Source organism: Acipenser ruthenus, chromosome 6, assembly GCF_902713425.1.
Source record: "Acipenser ruthenus chromosome 6, fAciRut3.2 maternal haplotype, whole genome shotgun sequence".
Classification (NCBI taxonomy): domain Eukaryota; kingdom Metazoa; phylum Chordata; class Actinopteri; order Acipenseriformes; family Acipenseridae; genus Acipenser; species Acipenser ruthenus.
The window spans coordinates 43,568,173-43,588,288 of record NC_081194.1 but is presented as its reverse complement, the minus strand read 5'-3'; the positions used below and the strand labels follow the sequence as shown (position 1 = coordinate 43,588,288).

The 20,116-nt window shown below is 38.4% G+C and overlaps 1 protein-coding gene across 1 annotated transcript in view; it reads left to right on the top strand.

The window, feature by feature from the left end:
* The window catches only part of LOC117410364 (adenylosuccinate synthetase isozyme 2), a 57,550-nt gene that overhangs the window by 25,375 nt on the left and 12,059 nt on the right, over positions 1 to 20,116 (top strand). Inside the window, exons 2-6 of the mRNA XM_034016801.3 lie at positions 12,216 to 12,318; positions 12,834 to 12,902; positions 13,644 to 13,694; positions 16,939 to 17,005; positions 17,216 to 17,323. Coding sequence (XP_033872692.1) covers positions 12,216 to 12,318; positions 12,834 to 12,902; positions 13,644 to 13,694; positions 16,939 to 17,005; positions 17,216 to 17,323 — 398 coding nt within the window. The remainder of the gene's footprint in view (positions 1 to 12,215; positions 12,319 to 12,833; positions 12,903 to 13,643; positions 13,695 to 16,938; positions 17,006 to 17,215; positions 17,324 to 20,116) is intronic.

Below are 20,116 nucleotides of genomic sequence, written 5' to 3'. Positions count from 1 at the left end.
TTGAGTTGGAAAACTATGTTCTTGTTTCTGACGCATAACTGCAGTAGGTGTTGTGACAGTGATACAGGGAATCTACATTGTAGGAATAGGCACGTGTAATCGTTTTATTCGAATAATCAATTAGAAAATTGTTAATCGTTTAGAGTAGTGGTTTTCAACCCCGGGCCTGGGTATCCACTGTGTCTGCTGGTTTTCATTCCAACTGAGCTCTCAATTACTTAACTAGACCCTTAATTTGAAATGATCATTTGCTTAATTAGACTTTTTTAATTGTTTTCAGCTCTTAAAACACTAAATGTTTTTTGTTTTTTTTCTCCACAGTATGCTTCCTAATTATAGTCTTAGGTATTTATTTGTGTTCGTTTTCCGTGCAACAGCTGACCCTGCTTTGGTACAAAACTCATGCTACATACTGTTTCTTTGGCTGAAGAGATGTTATCAGCTCATTATGTAACTATGGAATCTGCTGCGCAATTAAATACTCCTTAACCAACTGACGGTAAACTATTTAACCAAATCTATTATAACTAGGATAGTTGCAGCTGCTAAAGAAGATGCAACAGACAGAAAAAAATCTTTGTGTTGACTCAAAACTTTTATTTAGGCACCCTAGGTGTTTTTTTTTTTTTTAAATGTTTACCCCAATTTGATATATCCAATTGTATTTTTAAGCTCAGCTCACTGCAACCACCCCTGTGCTGACTCTGGAGCTGCGAAGACGAACACACGCTGTCCTCCGAAGCGTGTGTTTGTCTTCAGCCTGTGCTGCTCTGTCACCTCCAACACAGGTCTTGAAAGAACGGGATCAGTTCTTCCAGTGGCTAAAGGAATTTGAAGATCTAAAACGGGCACGGCATCCACAGCCTGTAGCCCCTGCGGCGGTCTCTGGTACCGCAACACCCACGATTGCACTCAATCAGCAGTACTACTCCACAGATGCAGCAGGTCTGGTGGCCTTAACAGGCAAATGGAAAGAATTTGACCTTTTGTGTGATTCAAAGTCTCTGCACCATATGGCTACCTCTCTATATTTAATTTATTATGATACCTCAGCCACCTGTTTCACAAGGGTCTTTTCCTATCCTCCTTCAAGGTTAACATTGCTGCTGTAACATGCTACCTAGCTGGGAAGGTCACCTTGTAGGTTCCCACCATATGGTGTCTAGATTTGTTTGGGGGGGGGGGGGGCTAGGTGGACAGACACCACCTAATTGATGTCCAGAGAGCACTGAATTTCTACATACATAGGACTCTCTATCAGACTACTGTGACAACTGTTAAGCTCTTTATCTCACAAACCCTGGGCAAACCTATCTCCAAACAGACAGTTTCAAACTGGATCACATCCTGCATAGAGTTTGGTTACAGCCTCAAAAAGAATCTCCAGAATCTATCAAAGCCCACTTGGTAAGGGGAGTGGCTACTAAGTGGGCAAAACTAAAATCTGTCTCAATACAGGCCATCTGCAGCGCTGCTACCTATTCAAGACCTATATTAAGCATTATAACTTGGGTGCGTCTTGCTCTCGGCCTGCTTTTTCTCACTGTGTTATCAGTGACTTCCTAGACTGTCATCTAACCTACCACCCTCTTGTCTACATCCTTTGGTATGCTTCATGTTGTGTGTGGAGTTCATCATACAACGCAAGAATACGAAGGTTACCTTTGTGACAGAGAACAAATGAATCTTGGTTATAAATCTCCCTCCCGACCTGTGAGGGCACTGTGTAAAGGGAACAGTGTGCCCCAGACTGGATGGTTTGACAGGTCATTCCAGGGTCAGTCGGAAGTCGGCCACCCAGGAAGGGGGCGGAGCCACAGTACACCAAGTTCACCTATTAACAAAAACTGTTGAATGAATTTATTTACTTCATTTATTACAGTTTTTTTTGGTTTATTTTAACTAACTAAATGGGGAGCACTGTAGCAATGTAGAGTTCATGGAACAAGAGCAAGAGCTGCGTGGAGGAAGAACATGAAGGAGGGGAACATGCTTGTGACTTAGAAAAGAGGACAGGGTCTCCCCTTGACTTACAAAGAGCTGCCCTCACAGAGGTGAGGCCGGAGTGGCTGGACCGCCAGGACTGGGAAACGAGCTTTGCTTCCCACAAAAGAAATTAAAAATAAGATAGTGGGAGAATCAAAAAGATTCGAAATCCAGAGGTCCCCCCGGCTTGTAAGCTCAGCTGATCTTCCAAGGCGAGTAGTGAGCTTCATTAACCTTGAGGGGGAGACTGGAAAGAGAAAAAAGAAACAAACATGCCAGGGGCCTGGGTACTGGCACAGGTAAAAAAAAAAAAAAAAAAGGCTAGAGTGAGCAGGGGAAAAAGAAAACAACAAAGTTAGGATAATTTTGGCCAGGGGTCACCTCAGGCTTGCAGAGGACGAGGCAGGCGCACCCAGGCCACTAAGGTTGGGAAGTGAGTTTTATTTGTCCCCAGCAGAGGACCCCTGGCACCCCGAAACTGCACCAGAAATGCAAAGGAAAAGAAATAGAACAAAACCATTTTTTTCTGATGGGGGAATTGGATTAATCTCACTGCTCAGTGGAGAGGGGAAAAAAAAACCTGTGGGAGCAAACCTCTTGTGGTTCCGGCAGAGAAATGGTCCCCACTCCGGGCATACCATCAGTAGTCTGTTTGTCAAAAGAAACATCCGGGAGAGAACAAATGTAAGACCAGTGCCCCATTTTTGTAAGATTTTTTAGGAGCCGATGGTCCCGGGATTTAAGGGTAACGGACAGGTCTCCACAGTCGACAACCCTATGATCTAGAAATTCTGATGTGGCTATGAGAATAGAGACCAAGTTAACATCTTTACCTTCAATAATGTTGCGCCAAAGCTGTGGATAGAGAGATTACTGGTGGACCACGAAAGCAGAGGAGGAGCCAGATCTAGAAGCAGTAGCGAGGGTAAAGAATGGCAGCTTGGTAGCAGGGGCGGGCACAACAGGAATGGTGGAAGCGTCAGGCGCAACTAGAGTGGCTGACATGGGGGAAGGGAGGGCCGCAGGTTCTAAGTGAGTAATCCAGTTTTCAAGCGCATCCAGGTGGTCGGTGACTGAAGAAACTGCAGTGATGACATGTTGAATGAGAAGCTTGATGCCATTGGTGATTTGGAGGCACAGGTCGAATCATGAGAAGCCAATGGATTGGGTAAAATGGCAGGATCGGGAGTGCTTGGAACTGCCCAGCAGGGGTTAGAGGTGAATGGAGTGCTTCAAGAGCTGACTTGCACAGCAGGGGAGGAACGTCCACTGAAAAACCTGGCTCCGAAATGCGAGGAGGAAAGAGAGGCTTGGCTGAGATGGATTGGCAGTAGATGGTAAATAAAGAAATCTGATTGCTCCCTGCCGGAATTAAAATTCCTTTTTTAAAAAGAGCTTTCAAAAGCGTGTCAGTAGGCTAGTTTTTAAAGAAAAGCCAAGTGAAGAAGCATTCCTGGGGCAAAGGCATTTAGAGCGGCAGGGAAGATTAGTAGCATCAAAGGCCTGGGTGACCTGGACAGAAGGAGCGGGCACGCGGGGATCAGTTGAAGCAGCAGATCCAGCACTGGCAAAGGTAGATGGGTCAGTAGCGGTATCAGATGTAGGAGAAGCAGTAGGGCGGATAGATTTTTGTACATTTTTTGCTGAGTTACTGAAGGATGTCCATAGGGAGAAATGTAGTCACCATCCGAGGATTCAGATTCAGAAGAGAAAGAAAAGTGTGGTAAGGAGTAAAGGAATTAAGTGGAGTTTGCAGAGCTGTGTAGTAAGACACAAACGAAAAAGCTAGACAGAGAATAAGGGCGTAACCTAGGGTTTAAATAAGAAGTTTGACAGATATTTTGGCGGGACGAACAGAGGGGAGGATCCCTAGTGCCTGCCCCCTGAACCACAGTTAAAATTTGTATACATTCTGAAACTTTCTTCATCAGTTAAGTTTGAAATGTTTAGCTTGGTATACCATCGTAAGTGGACACGTTAACAGAACATTTTTCAATACCTTTACTGCATTTTGGAGAGAACATTTTTGCCCCAAAGGGCAGATGTAGTAACGTGTTGTTATTTTGGATATTGGAGAAGTTTAGAGCAGGAGATTTGGCTGTGTACCTGTTACTGAGGCTCTTGTCCAGATCTGACATTTCGAAAATGGAATTTTCAGCTGCCACCACTTCCCAATAGGATTTTAAGAGGTGTTGCAACTGCAAGACTAAACACATTTTGTATATAATAATTTGTAAACATAAAAAATATAAACATAGGAGGCTTAATCATGTGTCTTGAAATTTGACAATCTTCAGCAATACTTTTTATATTAGTTTACAGTAAACTTAATTCATGTTGGCTTAGCTGCCAAGCTAAACAATGCTACCTATCTTGCTGTTCTCTAGTAAAAATGCACACTGTACATTGTTCTAATACAGTCTTTGCTTAATTGTGGTAAAAGCATACAACATTAAGATACAGATATAAACAGAAAAGGTATGCTGATTGAGAGTTATGATAGTTACTGTCAAGTGAATGTGTAATGGAAAGAGCCACTAGCATGACTTTCTATACAACTTATATAAATTACATTCTACTTCTGTTTCTGTATAGATCTGGACATGCAATACTACATTTGTTGATAATAGGAGAAATAGACAAAAAGTGGAAGAAATCTTGTTCTTGTTGAGGAAGCTAAACATATAGTACTTGAACTCTTGGTAATGTGTGGCCTTGTCACATTTAACCACTGTTCAGAAAGACAAAAAGGAGGTCATATATCTGACCAACACAAGTGAATGTACAAAGGGCTAGATTTGCTTGTAAAATGTCTGGCTGGTTGCTGAATTATTTGTATCAATTTTGTAATTTTATACAATACTTTAAATGTACAGTTTTAATAAAAACAGACATTTTTTAAATTAAAAATGATTGTGTTACATGGGACATTGTTTTTGCAGGGCAAAGGCCTACTGTAAGCTTCTGACCTGTTACTGCTTGTGACATTTAGTGGCACACACTAGTGGTAGTGTGCATGCTGTCAAACACAGTATGACATTTCCAGGATTTGATTGTGTGTTCATGACAAAATGCTCAAGTTTAGTTTTAGCATGCAAATGGTACTCCAAATTAATATTGGTATTGGAAAACCAACACAAAATACTCTGTCTTGCATCTTGTGTGATATTGTGGTTCTGATTGTAATTTGGCAAGAAGGCTTCTAGAATCTTGCGTAATCTGTAATCTGTAGCTGAAACTACCATTTGGGGAATGTAAACAAACTTGTAAGCTAAGGTCTGATGAAGTAGAGTCCACCTTTCTTTGTGTTTGTCTGTTTGCACACCACAGCCTCCTCCATCTTTTACCCTTGACGCTACGTCTTGGTCTAACTTGGTTTCCAAAACAAAGGGTGTTTTGCAAATTGTAAGTGTTATTTCAAATACACAGGTTGTTACTTACTGCCCGATTCACTTTACAGTATGAATGTGGGCTGGTGAGTGAAAAGCATGCAGGTAATGTGATCTAAGCACTAGCTTTGAACGGTTATGTAATTCAACAGGAGGTGTGGCAGTGCAGAAAAGGAGAGGCGTCTGCGTGGATCCTAAATTTGGCCTAGGAATTTGTGTGAACAGGAATAGATGTAACTCCCTATAGGCTTTGCACAGCTCGGTAATGATGATACACTGTTGATCTGAGAATGCCATTCAGCTTGGCACGTGATCCAAAAGGAGCAATTTGAATTATTTGGCCACAGAGAAAGCAAGCCATAAACATCTAGTATACATCTCCAAAAATATATATATTTTTTGCATTGTCAGTATTTTCTTTTTTTTATTTATCTATTATCAAATGATATAGTTTATTAATATTTCTGCATTCATGGCTGTTTAATAAAGTCACCAGCATATTTTGCCTTTAGGGCAGTCTGATAAAATACCCTCTGAATTTTGAATCTGTTTATTATCCCATGATATGTTTTTAATTATCATGTATTACTGTTTCTGCACTTTTCCTATGACCATGTTTAATAAAGTCACCAGCATATTTTACCTTTAGGGCAGTCTCTGAGCAAACCTGAGTATTAAAAAAAAAAAATCTGACAAACTTAACTGCTTCAAAAGGTAATAAATTGCCAGTCCCCGCGCCTGGTCGTGTTTTTATACCAGTCTTATTACAGAAATTCCAATTTGTTCCAAAGTTAAAATATGCTGGTGACTTTATTAAACGTGTCATAAGAAAAGTGCAGAAACAGTAATACATGATAATTCAAAACAGTTCATGGGATAATAAACAGATACAAAATTCAGAGGGTATAAACTAATCCTTTTATAAGCCAAATCCCTTTTTATCAAGAGCAACCTGGATCTTTTGTGATATACAGTAGGAGGTTTTTTTTTTTTATTTTACTTTGTTTTTTATTTTAAAGACGTCAAGAGGCAGGAAGCTTGTGTCGCTGCAGTTTAAACTACTTGGGGAAGGTAAACCAACTGGTAGGCTAATTTAGTAATTAGTGAGTAGCAATGAAATAGAGCAAAAAAGGTTCATCAATTGAAGAAGTGGAATGGCCTTGTGGTTTGAGAACATCGATTGCTACAGGTCAATGTGCATTTATGAGAAAGCAGATGCTGTGAAGGGTAAAAACGAGAGGCATTTACCTATTAAAGACTTCTTTTTCCAACCATTATTGTCCCTTTTCTCACCATAAAAGGATTGCAATCTAAACCTTAAATAATGGATGTGAATGATTGAGCTGGCATGAAATGAAGAATATGTATAAATATACATTAATGATTTAGATATAGCAAACTTGTTAAATTTGCAGACGAGACAAAAATAGGAGGAGTGTCAAACACTGTTGCAGCAGCAAAGGTCATTCAAAATGATCTAGACAGCATTCAGAACTGGACAGACACATGGCAAATGACATTTAATAGAGAAAAGTGTAAGGTACTGCATGCAGGCAATAAAAATGTGCATTATGAATATCATATGGGAGATACTGAAATTGAAGAAGGAATCTATGAAAAAGGAGTTTATGTTGACTCGGAAATGTCTTCATCTAGACAATGTGGGGAAGCTATAAAAAAGGCCAACAAGGTGCTCAGATATATTGTGAAAAGTGTTGAATTTAAATCAAGGGAAGTAATGTTAAAACTTTACGATGCATTAGTAAGACCTCATCTGGAATATTGTGTTCAGTTCTGGACCTCGTTACAAAAAGGATATTGCTGCTCTAGAAAGAGTGCAAAGAAGAGCGACCAGAATTATCCCGGGTTTAAAAGGCATGTCGTATGCAGACAGGCTAAAGTAATTTAATCTATTCAGTCTTGAACAAAGAAGACTACGCAGTGATCTGATTCAAGCATTCAAAATTCTAAAAGGTATTGACAATGTCGACCCAGGGGACTTTTTTGACCTGAAAAAAGAAAGAAGGACCAAGGGTCACAAATGGAGATTAGATAAAGGGGCATTCAGAACAGAAAAATAGGAGTACTTTTTTTACAGAGAGTATTGAGGGTCTGGAACCAACTCCCCAGTAATGTTGTTGAAGCCGACACCCTGGGATCCATCAAGAAGCTGCTTGATGAGATTCTGGGATCAATAAGATACTAACAACCAAACGAGCAAGATGGGCGGAATGGCCTCCTCTCGTTTTGCAAACTTTCTTATGTTCTTAAGTGTGCGCATGAAGAAGTGGGCGTGTTAGTGGTTTGGGTGTTGCTTTTGCAGTCTGCTTTCATGGTCACATGTCATTTCCTATTTTCCAATAGTGTGGCTGTAGCTTGCTAAAACTACAGCCTCTCTCTACTCGGTACTAGAAAGACAGCACCTGGAGCAACTTAATCACAGGGGATTTGTTGGTAATTTTAGAAGTCCTCATGATACCGCGTGCAAACCCTCTGCCTAATGTGTGAATCATTGATAAAAACATACCACTGCTGGAGTGCCAGGGCCTGGGCAGCCTTGACACAGTGACAATAATTACAAATATGTGAACATGACAAGCATTTCCTCCTGGCAACCCTGGGCACAAGCTCTGTGGTTTATCTTGAGAGCCGAATAATCCCAGACTTCAGTACAGCATTTCTATTGTAACGGTTAAAGTCGGACATATCCGATATAATGTGTCTCAATCCAGAATGAAAGTCGGTTTCAACAATGTAGAAATTAGTTTTAACAATACATAGTGGCAGGGGGCTGACGTGGCTCATCTGGTAACGTACCCATTGCAGGGACATTAGAAGCATGTTTTACAAGAACTCCTACATCTTATGTCTATTTATGACTTGCATGCAATTCCTACATGTGACGGTGGAAGACTGGGATAACATATGAACACAGAAGTACAGGATATATAGTAACAAAAAATACATAATTTGTGCCTTTTTAATATAGCAAATTGAGAAACCTACAAAGTAAGACATGCAGTAAGTACAGTTTATTATTTAATTAGCTATAACCCTTTAACACTAGAACCGCCATGGTTATTCTCATACCTAAAACCACCGCCGGCAGTTATTACGACGGTTACATTTTAAACAACATCAATATTAAAATGAAAGATAAACTATCGGATACAACTCTAAAGTTTTATTCAAGTATGTCATATCAAACATCTGTACAGCCAAAACGCTGTATTTAAATGAACAATTAAACATTATTTTCTAACTTCCCACATATAAAGCACTACTCCAAAAAAAATGATCAACTATAATTTAAATAAACATTTCAAAAGAAACTAGTGTGTAAACTGGTATATGTACACACAAAACTGTAAAAACTAAATTATTTTTTAATTTAAAACAAAAGTAATGTGTTTTCTGTCACGTGTGTCACTCTGTGCAGCACTAAATCCAGGTTGCTTTGCAGTTTTCTGATCGAAATATTTCTGCCAAAGCGCTGTGGCTAGCTTCAAGATAAAATCTCTCCTACTTATATTTTCCCTGGTGCATTCCTTGTAAAAAACGAAGGAATTGATGGCTGCCAGTTCCAGTAGACATAACAGGCTTGTGTGTGTGTGTGTGTGTGTGTGTGTCTATAGATAGATAGATAGAATATTGTAGGTTTATATTCAAAATAAAAACATGTATTGTAAAAGGTAATCAAAATGACTGCTTTGTCGGTTCTAGATGGGTGGGATTATAACGTCCTTATTTTCGTGGTCCTGCCTTTCAAATGCCGTCAGGGTATTCAATACATGTATTTAGGAAACATCATAAATGGACAACCGTAGAACTTTCAGACACGCAGTAATTTAAATTTGAAAACCTCAAACTGTCAAAATGACTGCTGTGGCGGTTCTAGATGGGTGGGATTATAACGTCCTTATTTTCGTGGTCCTGCCTTTCAAATGCCGTCAAGGTATTCAATACATGTATTTAGGAAACATCATAAATGGACAACTGTAGAACTTTCAGACACGCAGTAATTTAAATTTGAAAACCTCAAACTGTCAAAATGACTGCTGTGGCGGTTCTAGTGTTAAGTAAAAACAGTCCAATTGAGGGTTAATTGCAGAATACTACTATAAATTGATTTTGTGGAGTTGTTTCTTCAGCTCAGTATTCTTGTTTTGGTGTCCTATTGACTGGTTTGATTTCTTCTAAAGCAGATTCTCTTTTCTCAAAAGATTTAAATGATATTGTTGGACTTGACTGGCTAAGGTAAGAAATGCAAAACACTGTACATACAGTCAGTTGTTGTTTTTATTAATCACTCCCTGAACCATTTGGTTTCTTTTTAGATCAAGTAATTCTGAAAGTTAGAATATCACAAAAGGGCACTTTTTTTAAAATAAATAATAGCCTGCTTAGACTGGGGAGTGAGCATACTGGGTACAATAACAAAGGCCTTTATCAGACACAGGGCTGTGTTAAAACAGGGGTGTTAGGAGAAAACATTTTGTAGCTTATGGCTATGTTTTTATTAAGCTTAACAAGTATGATTGCACAAAACAAATACCCTACCAGTTTTCTTGGCAGCAAAGATTTAACCCCGAGCTGCACGACATTGCTTCTCTAGAGCATTGATGTAACACGTCTGCATATACTGTATGCTTGCCAGTTATAGCAGTGTAACCTTCAGAAAGTTTATTAAACTGCTTGCATTTGCCAAATGCAGATGAGTTAAAACTCATCTGCAGTGCTTTTGCTAACCACTTAAGGTCATTATTAAAGGGAAACTACTTGCATACTGTGTTTTGCATTATTCTTGGATTTAATTTGTTTGTCTCAAATTCCTGGTTAACCACGTTTCTCTCCTTTTTTTATGAGGAAGTGTGTTTTAGTATTTTTTAACTTATAGATCTGGTTTCCTGTTTGCTGTTATCATAGGCCAGCCCTTTAATCATGTGACTCATAGGTAGGGCTTCTGATTTTCGGTGTTACATAAGAAACATAAGAAAGTTTACAAACGAGAGGAGGCCATTCAGCCCATCTTGTTCGTTTGGTTGTTAGTAGCTTATTGATCCCAGAATCTCATCAAGCAGCTTCTTGAAGGATCCCAGGGTTTCAGCTTCAAAAACATTACTGGGGAGTTGGTTCCAGACCCTCACAATTCTCTGTGTAAAAAAGTGCCTCCTATTTTCTGCTCTGAATGCCCCTTTATCTAATCTCCATTTGTGACCCCTGGTCCTTGTTTCTTTTTTCAGGTCAAAGAAGTCCCCTGGGTCGACATTGTCTATACCTTTTAGGATTTTGAATGTTTGAATCAGATCGCTGTGTAGTCTTCTTTGTTCGACTGAACAGATTCAATTCTTTTAGCCTGTCTGCATACGACATGCCTTTTAAACCCGGGATAAATCAGGTTGATCTTCTTTGCACTCTTTCTAGAGCAGCAATATTCTTTTTGTAACGAGGTGACCAGAACTGAACACAATATTCTAGGTGAGGTCTTACTAATGCATTGTAAAGTTTTAACATTACTTCCCTTGATTTAAATTAAAAACTTCTCACAATATATCTGAGCACCTTGTTGGCCTTTTTTATAGCTTCCCCACATTGTCTAGATGAAGACATTTCTGAGTCAACATAAACTCCTAGGTCTTTTTCATAGTTCAGTTCTTCAATTTCAGTATCTCCCATATGATATTTATAATGCACATTTTTATTACCTGCATGCAATACTTTACACTTTTCTCTATTAAATGTCATTTGACATGTGTCTGCCCAGTTCTGAATGCTGTCTAGATCATTTTGAATGACCTTTGCTGCTGCAACAGTGTTTGCCACTCCTATTTTTGTGTCGTCTGCAAATTTAACGAGTTTGCTTACTATACCAGAATCTAAATCATTAATGTAGATCAGGAATAGCAGAGGACCTAATACTGATCCCTGTGGTACACCACTGATTACCTCGCTCCATTTTGAGGTTTCTCCTCTAATCGGTACTTTCTGTTTTCTAGATGTTAACCACTCCCTAATCCATGTGCATGCATTTCCTTGAATCCCTACTGCGTTCAGTTTGAGAATTAATCTTTTATGCGGGCTGCCGACTTCTCTACTCTCCTTTTTAAGAATTAAATTGATAGCTGTTAAGCTGGACCCACTTTATTACAATCTTTCTGTGTGACTGTATTTACATGAATAAAGAAGAGTTACTTCTGCTTTGAAATGAAACAGTAAGACTTCCAATTTTTAGTTGTTTCATAGAAAAACCCTGTAAATTAAATCAATTTTACTATTGACACGTTTCTCAGTTGTGATTGAGGTCCACGAAAGGCTTAACAGGTATCAATTGAATTTTTAAAGGAGAGTAGAAAAGTTGCTGGAAAAACGAAAATCAGAATCCATACTCATAGACCTAGAGATTGGAGGGAGTTCCAGAGGTTGTTGGGATTTTGAGGTTTTCCTTAACCCAGTGTAGTTCCAACTTGCTCTACCCCCTAAACTCTGTGGGTGCTTCATTCCCATCTTATCTATTGTGCAGTAGAATTTGAGTTTTGTAAATGAGGAAGGGTTATTTCTGAATGTTTGACATTAATTCTAAAGTAAAGAAAAAATAAATAAATAAATAAAACATCATTTAAGGTGTTGTGATGTGATTTGATGCAGTTTGAAAATGCAAAAGTCAAGGTTAGAAATCACATAGATGAAGTCCTGGTTAAATTCATAAATTATACCATGCAAAAGCAACATTTTTTGCTGCTGATAACAGCTTCATCAAGAAGAATGAAACCTGACAAATGCATTTCCCTCCTCTTCTAGTCTAGCATTGTTTGCTAATCTGTTTGCTCTTTTCGTTTGCAGGGTGGTAACAATGCTGGGCACACTGTGGTGGTGGATTGTGTTGAATATGACTTCCACCTTCTACCAAGTGGTATCATCAACCCCAATGTCACCGCATTTATTGGTAAGTATTTTTAGGGTGGTGGAATGCGTACTCAAAGTAACCCCTCACCCTCGGCCCCTGTTTGTTCAGGGTCCAGCTGTGGGCATGGCTGTTTTTACTTTTGGCAGCATTCCGTATACCTGCTGCCATTAATATTATCAGAACTTTACTGTTGTTGTTTATTGTGGCAGGAAAAAAAAATAATTGGGTATACAAAGCAAAATTCTTTGAGACATTTGATAATGAGAGGTGAGAAATGTTTTTAACCATTTAAACTGAATTCTTTTAAAGTACAGTGCATACATTTAAAGCATTGACCTGAGCTTTTAACCTCATGTCACCTACAGGGATCAGAATCCGCAATGGCAGTGCATCATTCAATGCTCATTGCACATGCAGCGCATCACAAGTGTAGTTATTTGCAGCCTTTATGTACCTTTTATACGATACATATGTTTGTATTCAAATAAATCAAACTTGTTTTTGGAATGGCTGCCTACCACTGTTAATCCATTTTGTTTTTTATGTGATCTTAGGTAATGGAGTAGTGATTCATTTGCCAGGTCTCTTTGAAGAGGCAGAAAAAAATGTAAATAAGGGAAAAGGTCTGTACATTTCACATTCTTTTATTGCTTCTGGAGATAGTATGCACTTCTGCACCTCATGTAAGAGAAGTACCACATTCCTTCGAATTTAAGATGCACTTCAAACCCGAGTACACAAACAGGAACGTGACTGACTGCCCAGAAGACGAACGTAAACGTCACTGCCCGATCTCGAATCATCCGTGACATAAAGGCAGCTATTTTCAAAGAAGCATCATTAGCTTCCTGGGGTATTCGAAGAGAAGCTTTACAATTTCAGCTTTTTGTTTTTAGGCTCCATTCTAACAAACAGTACCAGCTTGCACAGATCGGAAATGCTGATCAGACCGCCTCAATTTGAGGAAAAAATAAAACTTCAAATAGGTGCGAGTAATCACGACTGGAAATGAGAAGCAACACATAACTGTAAGTCTCTGTGTGACAGCGGACGGCCGCAAGCTTCCACATTTTCTTATATGTGTACGTTGTGTCTTTGTGTCATCTTTTATTTGATGTTTTATTTTTTCCTCAAATTGAGAGTGGGAAATTTGGGTTGCGGCTTAAATTCAAAGGCATCTTAAATTCGAAGGAATACTTAAATCTTTATCTTGCATTTAGCTGTGGGTGCTGAGTGAAAGAATACTTGCTTTTTTACATTTACTATTTTTATGGTGTAAGCAATTTTTTTTCAATACTCCAATATTCAGTTATATGTATGTATGTATGTATGGTAGCATTTATTAGCATTGTCATTTGTTGCAGGTCTTGAGGGCTGGGAGAAGAGACTTATCATTTCAGATCGAGCTCATATTGGTAAGTTTGAGAAGAGACCATACATGGTCAAATTTTGTTATCCTTTTTCCTTAACTCTTGTTGCCAAATGTAAATATACATGGGTCTTCCACGCATACTAGTGTGTGCCACAGAGCTCCAGTCCACAGAGAACCAACATTTTGGACAACTTGGAGAAACAGGAAGCTGGTAAACACCAGATGTTCCTTAACCCTTCCCAAGCCTTTTTTTCTTTTACTTTTTGCATTTTTAAAGAAAATGCACACACTTGTTTAAGTCCATAAGTCATTTTATTTTTAAATCACCATAAAACCATATATCCTTCAAAAGCTTAGAACTTGAAGAATATTATTTTCAAACTGTTTACAGAATTCAGAACATGGTAAAATGTAAAAAAGGTACAGAATTGGCAGAAAAAGTTTTAAAAGGTTTCTTAAAAAAAAAAGTTTCTAGGGTCTACATTGTTAGGTATGGTAAAGCCACCTTCTCGTCCGGCAAATGAAACAGTAAAACACAGTAAATGCATAGTATAAGCATGGGAGAAAGAAATGACCGTATAAATTTATGATCAACTTCTTCAAGTTATTTGCTTCTTGTTAAACAAAAAGCCAAATAAGCTGTAAATATGTCTATTGCTCAAACATTATAACTCGACTAATAAACAGCAACTTTGTACCTAAAATGTCTGTTGCACAAGTGTTGCTATAAAAAAATCATTTTAAAAAATGTACCCTTCAGATGGTAAATTAACAAATAAACACAAACCTGTGCAAACATAAAATGGCTGACAAAAAAAAAACAACCCACGACTGTTAGAACGTCCTCTACCTAAATATCTATCGATACGTGATCAATCTGACAGGTAATTCATATATAAACACAGTAAATAAACCAATTTCCAAGATAACCGGCAAACATGATAACGCGTCCTAAATATATTGCTGATGTAATGTCATGGCATATTATTAAGGGGTATGTGAGCAAGAACATAAATAAAAGAATAGATACAAAATCAAATCATGAATTATCTAACCTTCAGTGTCTACTGCAAAAATAGGATCCAAAACCTTCACCCTCTAAATCAGAAGTAATCACAATCACTCCCATTCTCCAGACCTAACTGGATAGCAGCCTACACATCTACCTTGTGAGATCGCCATTTGAATAACTCGACTGCTCACAAAATTAGCTCTCTCTATTTTCCCTCCTAACTACAAACTCATCTGGGTTCAAAGTTCATCTAGCCTTCCCTTCAGTCCGTGTGACAGTTTTTTAAACCCATCATTACACACAGATCACAACGCCATTTTAAAAACTAACCAGGTAGAGTTGTGAAAGGGCGGGGCCCGAAATATTCAGGCCCGGCCTTGAAAGGGTAAACGGTACAATACAAAAGGGTTTTTAGTAGCCCCAAAAAAAGGGTTCGAGCTCAGAATAAACCAATGCCAATGCTGTTTTGATCCAGCCATACAAAGTTGTGAAAATATTATCAGTTTGGCTGCCTGTTCTTAAGTGAAGAAGACAATCGGCTGGAAGTGGCTGTGTCAAGTTCTGTTTTTATTATTGTTATACTTAAGCAGTATAGCATGACAGAGTGTGTGTCTGCGGGATATTGACACCCCTTGGGTATGTGCCATATTTTGATTATACAATGGCTATGAGGTCATTTTGAAATTTAAAAATAACTAATAACAATAGGTTTAAAGTCATCACAAAGCCCATTGGTATAAAAAGGAGGATGATTCTACCAGTTGCCAGTTTTGTTTTTGTGATTTGTAGTTTTGTGAACACAGATATAAGTGTTGTGTTTTTGTATATTCAATGATTTGGCTGGGTATTTCTATAAAACTAATATTTTGAACAGCCAAGTAGAATTGTGTTTTTGTTGATTGGCAATGGATGCAGATGGCGGAGGTCCAAGGACAGAAGTGAATAACAGTTGAATTACAAATCCTTTATAAAGGTAATGCTGGACACAGAGGGAATTAACAGACATCACAGACAGCTTTGTGTAGGAATGGTGTGTAATCCCACACACTTCAGATATGGAATGAGCTGTTATTTCTAGTTTGCATTTTAGGTTGTGTATTCTTCCATTGTGGGAAAGTAATACATTTTTTTTTCTCTTTGCTGTTTTTGTGGTTCTTAAACGTATTACTTTCAGCTTTTTAATGATGAGGTCTCAGGCAGGTTATGAAGAATTACGAGCGACTGACATATAAAAACCGTATAGATCCAGTATCATAGTTTAACGGTCATAGTGTTGTATGTGCATTCTTTTTCATTTATAAACTATTTTGTTCTGTTTTACTTTCTGCCGCAAGATACTTTTAGGGACATTTTTATCAGAGTTGGTTGATATTTTAGATGACACCTATTGCCAGCAAGAGTTTGTATTGCAATTGATGTCATCGGGGAAACACATCCATAGCATGAACTGTGGCATGTGACACCAGGCAGACTGCAGCTGCAGAGCTCTTGAGTGAGAATAAGGACGAGGTGACTCCACTGACTTTTATCGTGCACTGTATTGCTACCTGACCAGAAAGAATAATGCTGCTAATTCTGGGACTGCAGACAAAGATATAAACAATACCACCAAGATTTGGATAGATTGGAGTTGCCCATAATTTCATAATTCCTAAAAAGCACTGAACGCTATTTCAAGTGATACGGAAAGATAAGAAACAGCACAGCAAGGTCCAGTACATCTTTCAGGTATTGTTATAACTTTTATGAACGTGATACTGGCTCTTTAATGAGACAATAAATAACACAATTGTGAAACCAGTATGTGATGGAGGAGGTCATTTAACAGAAGAATATATATATATATATATTATATAATTTGCACCGGAGGAGATTTGAAGAATGTCCTATTTAATTTTGTAATAACAATGATAATAATGTGGTGGTATTTCAACCACCCGACCCCAACTCCCTCCCTGACTACAAAGGAAGCTAAATAAAACAACCTAATAGTTAGCGCAATAGAACCTGGAACCATCCAGAATTGGCGTAAATAAAAAGGTAAGAAAGGTGTTAAAAATTGAATTTGTACCTATACTGAATGGCCTTTTATGTTGTGAAAATTATATCTGGAGACAGCAACAATAAGTAATACACTGTCTTTGAACTATGTGCTTTGTTTAGTACTCTTTTTATATTGTTGTGAATGCCCATAACAGCTTCAATAAATTGACTAAAGCTTACTGATTTAAATGACCTAAGTAGTCATTTTTTCTCTTCTGTTTTCTGTCAACAGTATTTGATTTCCACCAAGCCGTCGATGGAGTTCAGGAGCTGCAGAGGCAGCAGCAAGCAGGGAAAAAGTAAGCTGGCCTCTTGTTTTCTTACCAGCATGGCTACCAAAAACAACAATACTGGTTCAATTCTCAACTAAGCTAATGTTGTTAAATTCAATCATATTCATACAACCATAGTATTAATTCCCAGTCATAAGCGATGCATTGAATTTAGCCCTAAGATACCTGTTTCCTTAAACTAGTTCTACAACAGAATTTTCTTCTTTTTCTTTACAGTTTGGGAACCACAAAAAAGGGGATCGGCCCAGTGTACTCCGCTAAAGCTGCTCGCAGTGGACTCAGGATATGTGACCTTTTGTCCGACTTTGACGATTTCACTGAAAGGTAATTCACATTGTTTTGGCATCCATTGCATTCCACTGACGCAAATCTGCTTATATCATAAATATTTATTCACTTCACTGTGTGTTGGACACTGGCTAGCTTTAACAAATGATTGCTAGTTGTGTGCAGTTTAAACTGGAAAGGTTTTAGGAGTCATAAACAATTTATGGTTAAAAAAATAATAATATCCTTAGCAATGTAGGTTATTTTATGCAAAGTTTCCAAGCCTACACAACTTTGTAAACGGCGTCGCTGTAAATACTTTGGAGGAGCCAGTATTTATTTCAGAGCCAGTAAATTAGTGTGTGTGTGTGTGTGTGTGTGTGGATGTAGACTAGGGGTGAGTCAGTATACCGGTTTTGCAGTTTACCATGGTTTAGGTACATTACGGTATTGACAGCGTTCCTGTTATACTGCACTGCAGATCTCATAATTCTGGTATACAGTGGTTAACGCGATGCTCGTCTTCCTATGAACAAAGTTAAGGAAAAGGTCATTTTCATTTGAACAGCTTTATTTTATTCAACATCCTGTACAAAACAAGTCTTAAGCACTGCTCTGATTTCTCACCTATCTTCACTAGTAAAAACTAAAATAGATATGTACACAGGTGGATTATCACAGCTGAAACATAAACGTAATACAGATCGCCAGACACGTCATGAAAAAATAGAAAAAGCACGGCAAAGAGCTGAAGAAAAGTTAGGTAAAGATACACAGGTTTAGCAGTATACCTTGTCTTCATTGTTAGTGACGCATCATTAAGATTTTATTATAATGCAGCCTAATAAAAGCTACGGAAACACAACATTTATCATCTTATAGCTCTGATAAATATAATACTGTTAGTTTATTTAACCACTTCAGCTCCAGATGCAAAAATGAAACCCCTTCCCAGGTACCAGATTTTGAAAATAATGTTTTCAAACCTGTAATTGCAATAAAATGTTAACATATGATGAATAAAACACAAATAAATGACCTAAACTGTTTTTCATTAACTCTTTATGCTGCTGTGTACTACATACCCATAATTCAATAGAGATAAAAACACGTTTTTTGTTTTTTTTTGAACAATGAAAACAAAAACACTAATAACAATAATAATCAAACAGTAATCAAATACAAATCAAACAACATCAAAACGTGTGCCATTATCGACTTGCTCTGTGCCATTTATTGAAATGTTCAATACAACAGAACCCGGGATTGCCTTCGCAACCACTGCACATTTTTCTTGTGTCTTTTTTTCTTTTGTTTTCATTTTCTTAGCACACTCTGCACCTTTTTTGCTGTCTCTGCTTCCCTTGTGTTTGGAGGGATAGTCACAAATGCGTGTACACAGATACTTTGCGCAGGCATTGTGATGGATCTGGCTGCCGCATTGCCTGTACCCAGTGCTGTGTTTTGATAGTATTTCGTCACAGCACTGCCATTTCAAACAAAACAGCTTCCCGTTTGCAGCTGGCTTACCTGTAAAGTAGCTGCATGCTTTTTTGTTTGTACAGTTTGTACTGTTCTTGGCTCCACATCCTCTTCATCATCATTGCTGAGTGATAAGTCAGCATCACTGTTGCTGGTATTGAAATCCTCCAAACCAACTTCACTCCCGTTGCTCATTATAGAAAGACCACGTACATTGCCATGTTTACCTTTCGCTAAAAACTATATAAACTACAACTAAACAGGTAAAACTAATAATAAAACAAAAAAAAATAATTGAAAACACTTACAACATAATAACACTATACATGTATATATACTTGTAAAAGTTGAATGGCTTCCCGCAATATATCTCGGTCTTCTAAACACCCGCAGGTAGATTGGAATCACTACACGACACGCAATTGGATACAAATGTCACCTGACCCTCCCCCAACTTTCATTGCACATTCCACAGTACTAGCACTGCCTTAGAGAATGAAACCTGAAACACTAGACTGAGAAACCGATCATAGAATAGAATGGGAAACTTGATGTACGCAGGTACGGCATGGTACATGGTACGGTGTTGAAGTGGTTAAGCACTATAACCCAGAGAGGACTTTACCATCTGGTAGAGTCTGCCTTGTGCTGTTAAATGTCCCAAATCACGGAGAAACCTAACCACATAAAGGAAAAAAAAAAAAAGACTAAAACCTCTCGCAGACGGCAGTGCGGCATCCAGCCAGAATGACGTCAACAAAGGCCCCCCCGCCACGCTTTCTCTCATCTCTCTCTCGCTCTCGCTCTCTCTCTCTCTCTCTCTCTCTCTCTCGCTCTCGTTCTCTTTTAAACCGAGCTAACGTTTTTTTTTGTGAGGATTGCTCTGCTCCACTTTCTCCACTTAATGTGTGCTATGATTACTAAAGGGGTCAAGTACTTCTCATAGGTGGGAAAATACTTACACCTACTAATATAGCTACATCACATAAAATACCTTTGCTTCTTCATACAAAACAAAAGCTACCAATTCAAAACCCTACCCTCTTTAGCAGTGTGGTATCCCATCCTTCCAGACACAATGAAAATATGAGTGTCACAGCAAGCAACAAAGGAGAAAATGAGAGCACAAAGGGTTTTCTCAAACAGTCCTAGTCCTAGTACGAAATGCCTCAAAGAAAAAGTTCACACTCATGCTCCTCCAAGAAATGGGAAGAATTTAGTAGTTTATGCTAAGAGAATCACATACACCCATTTTCAATATCCCTTCAGTCTACCTTCTGTCTTGGAAGTTTGCGATAAGGGCCTGGCAACATCCTTAATAAAGGTTCACTCCCTCAGCCCTATCCAGCATCCTTCCTCATAAGATTT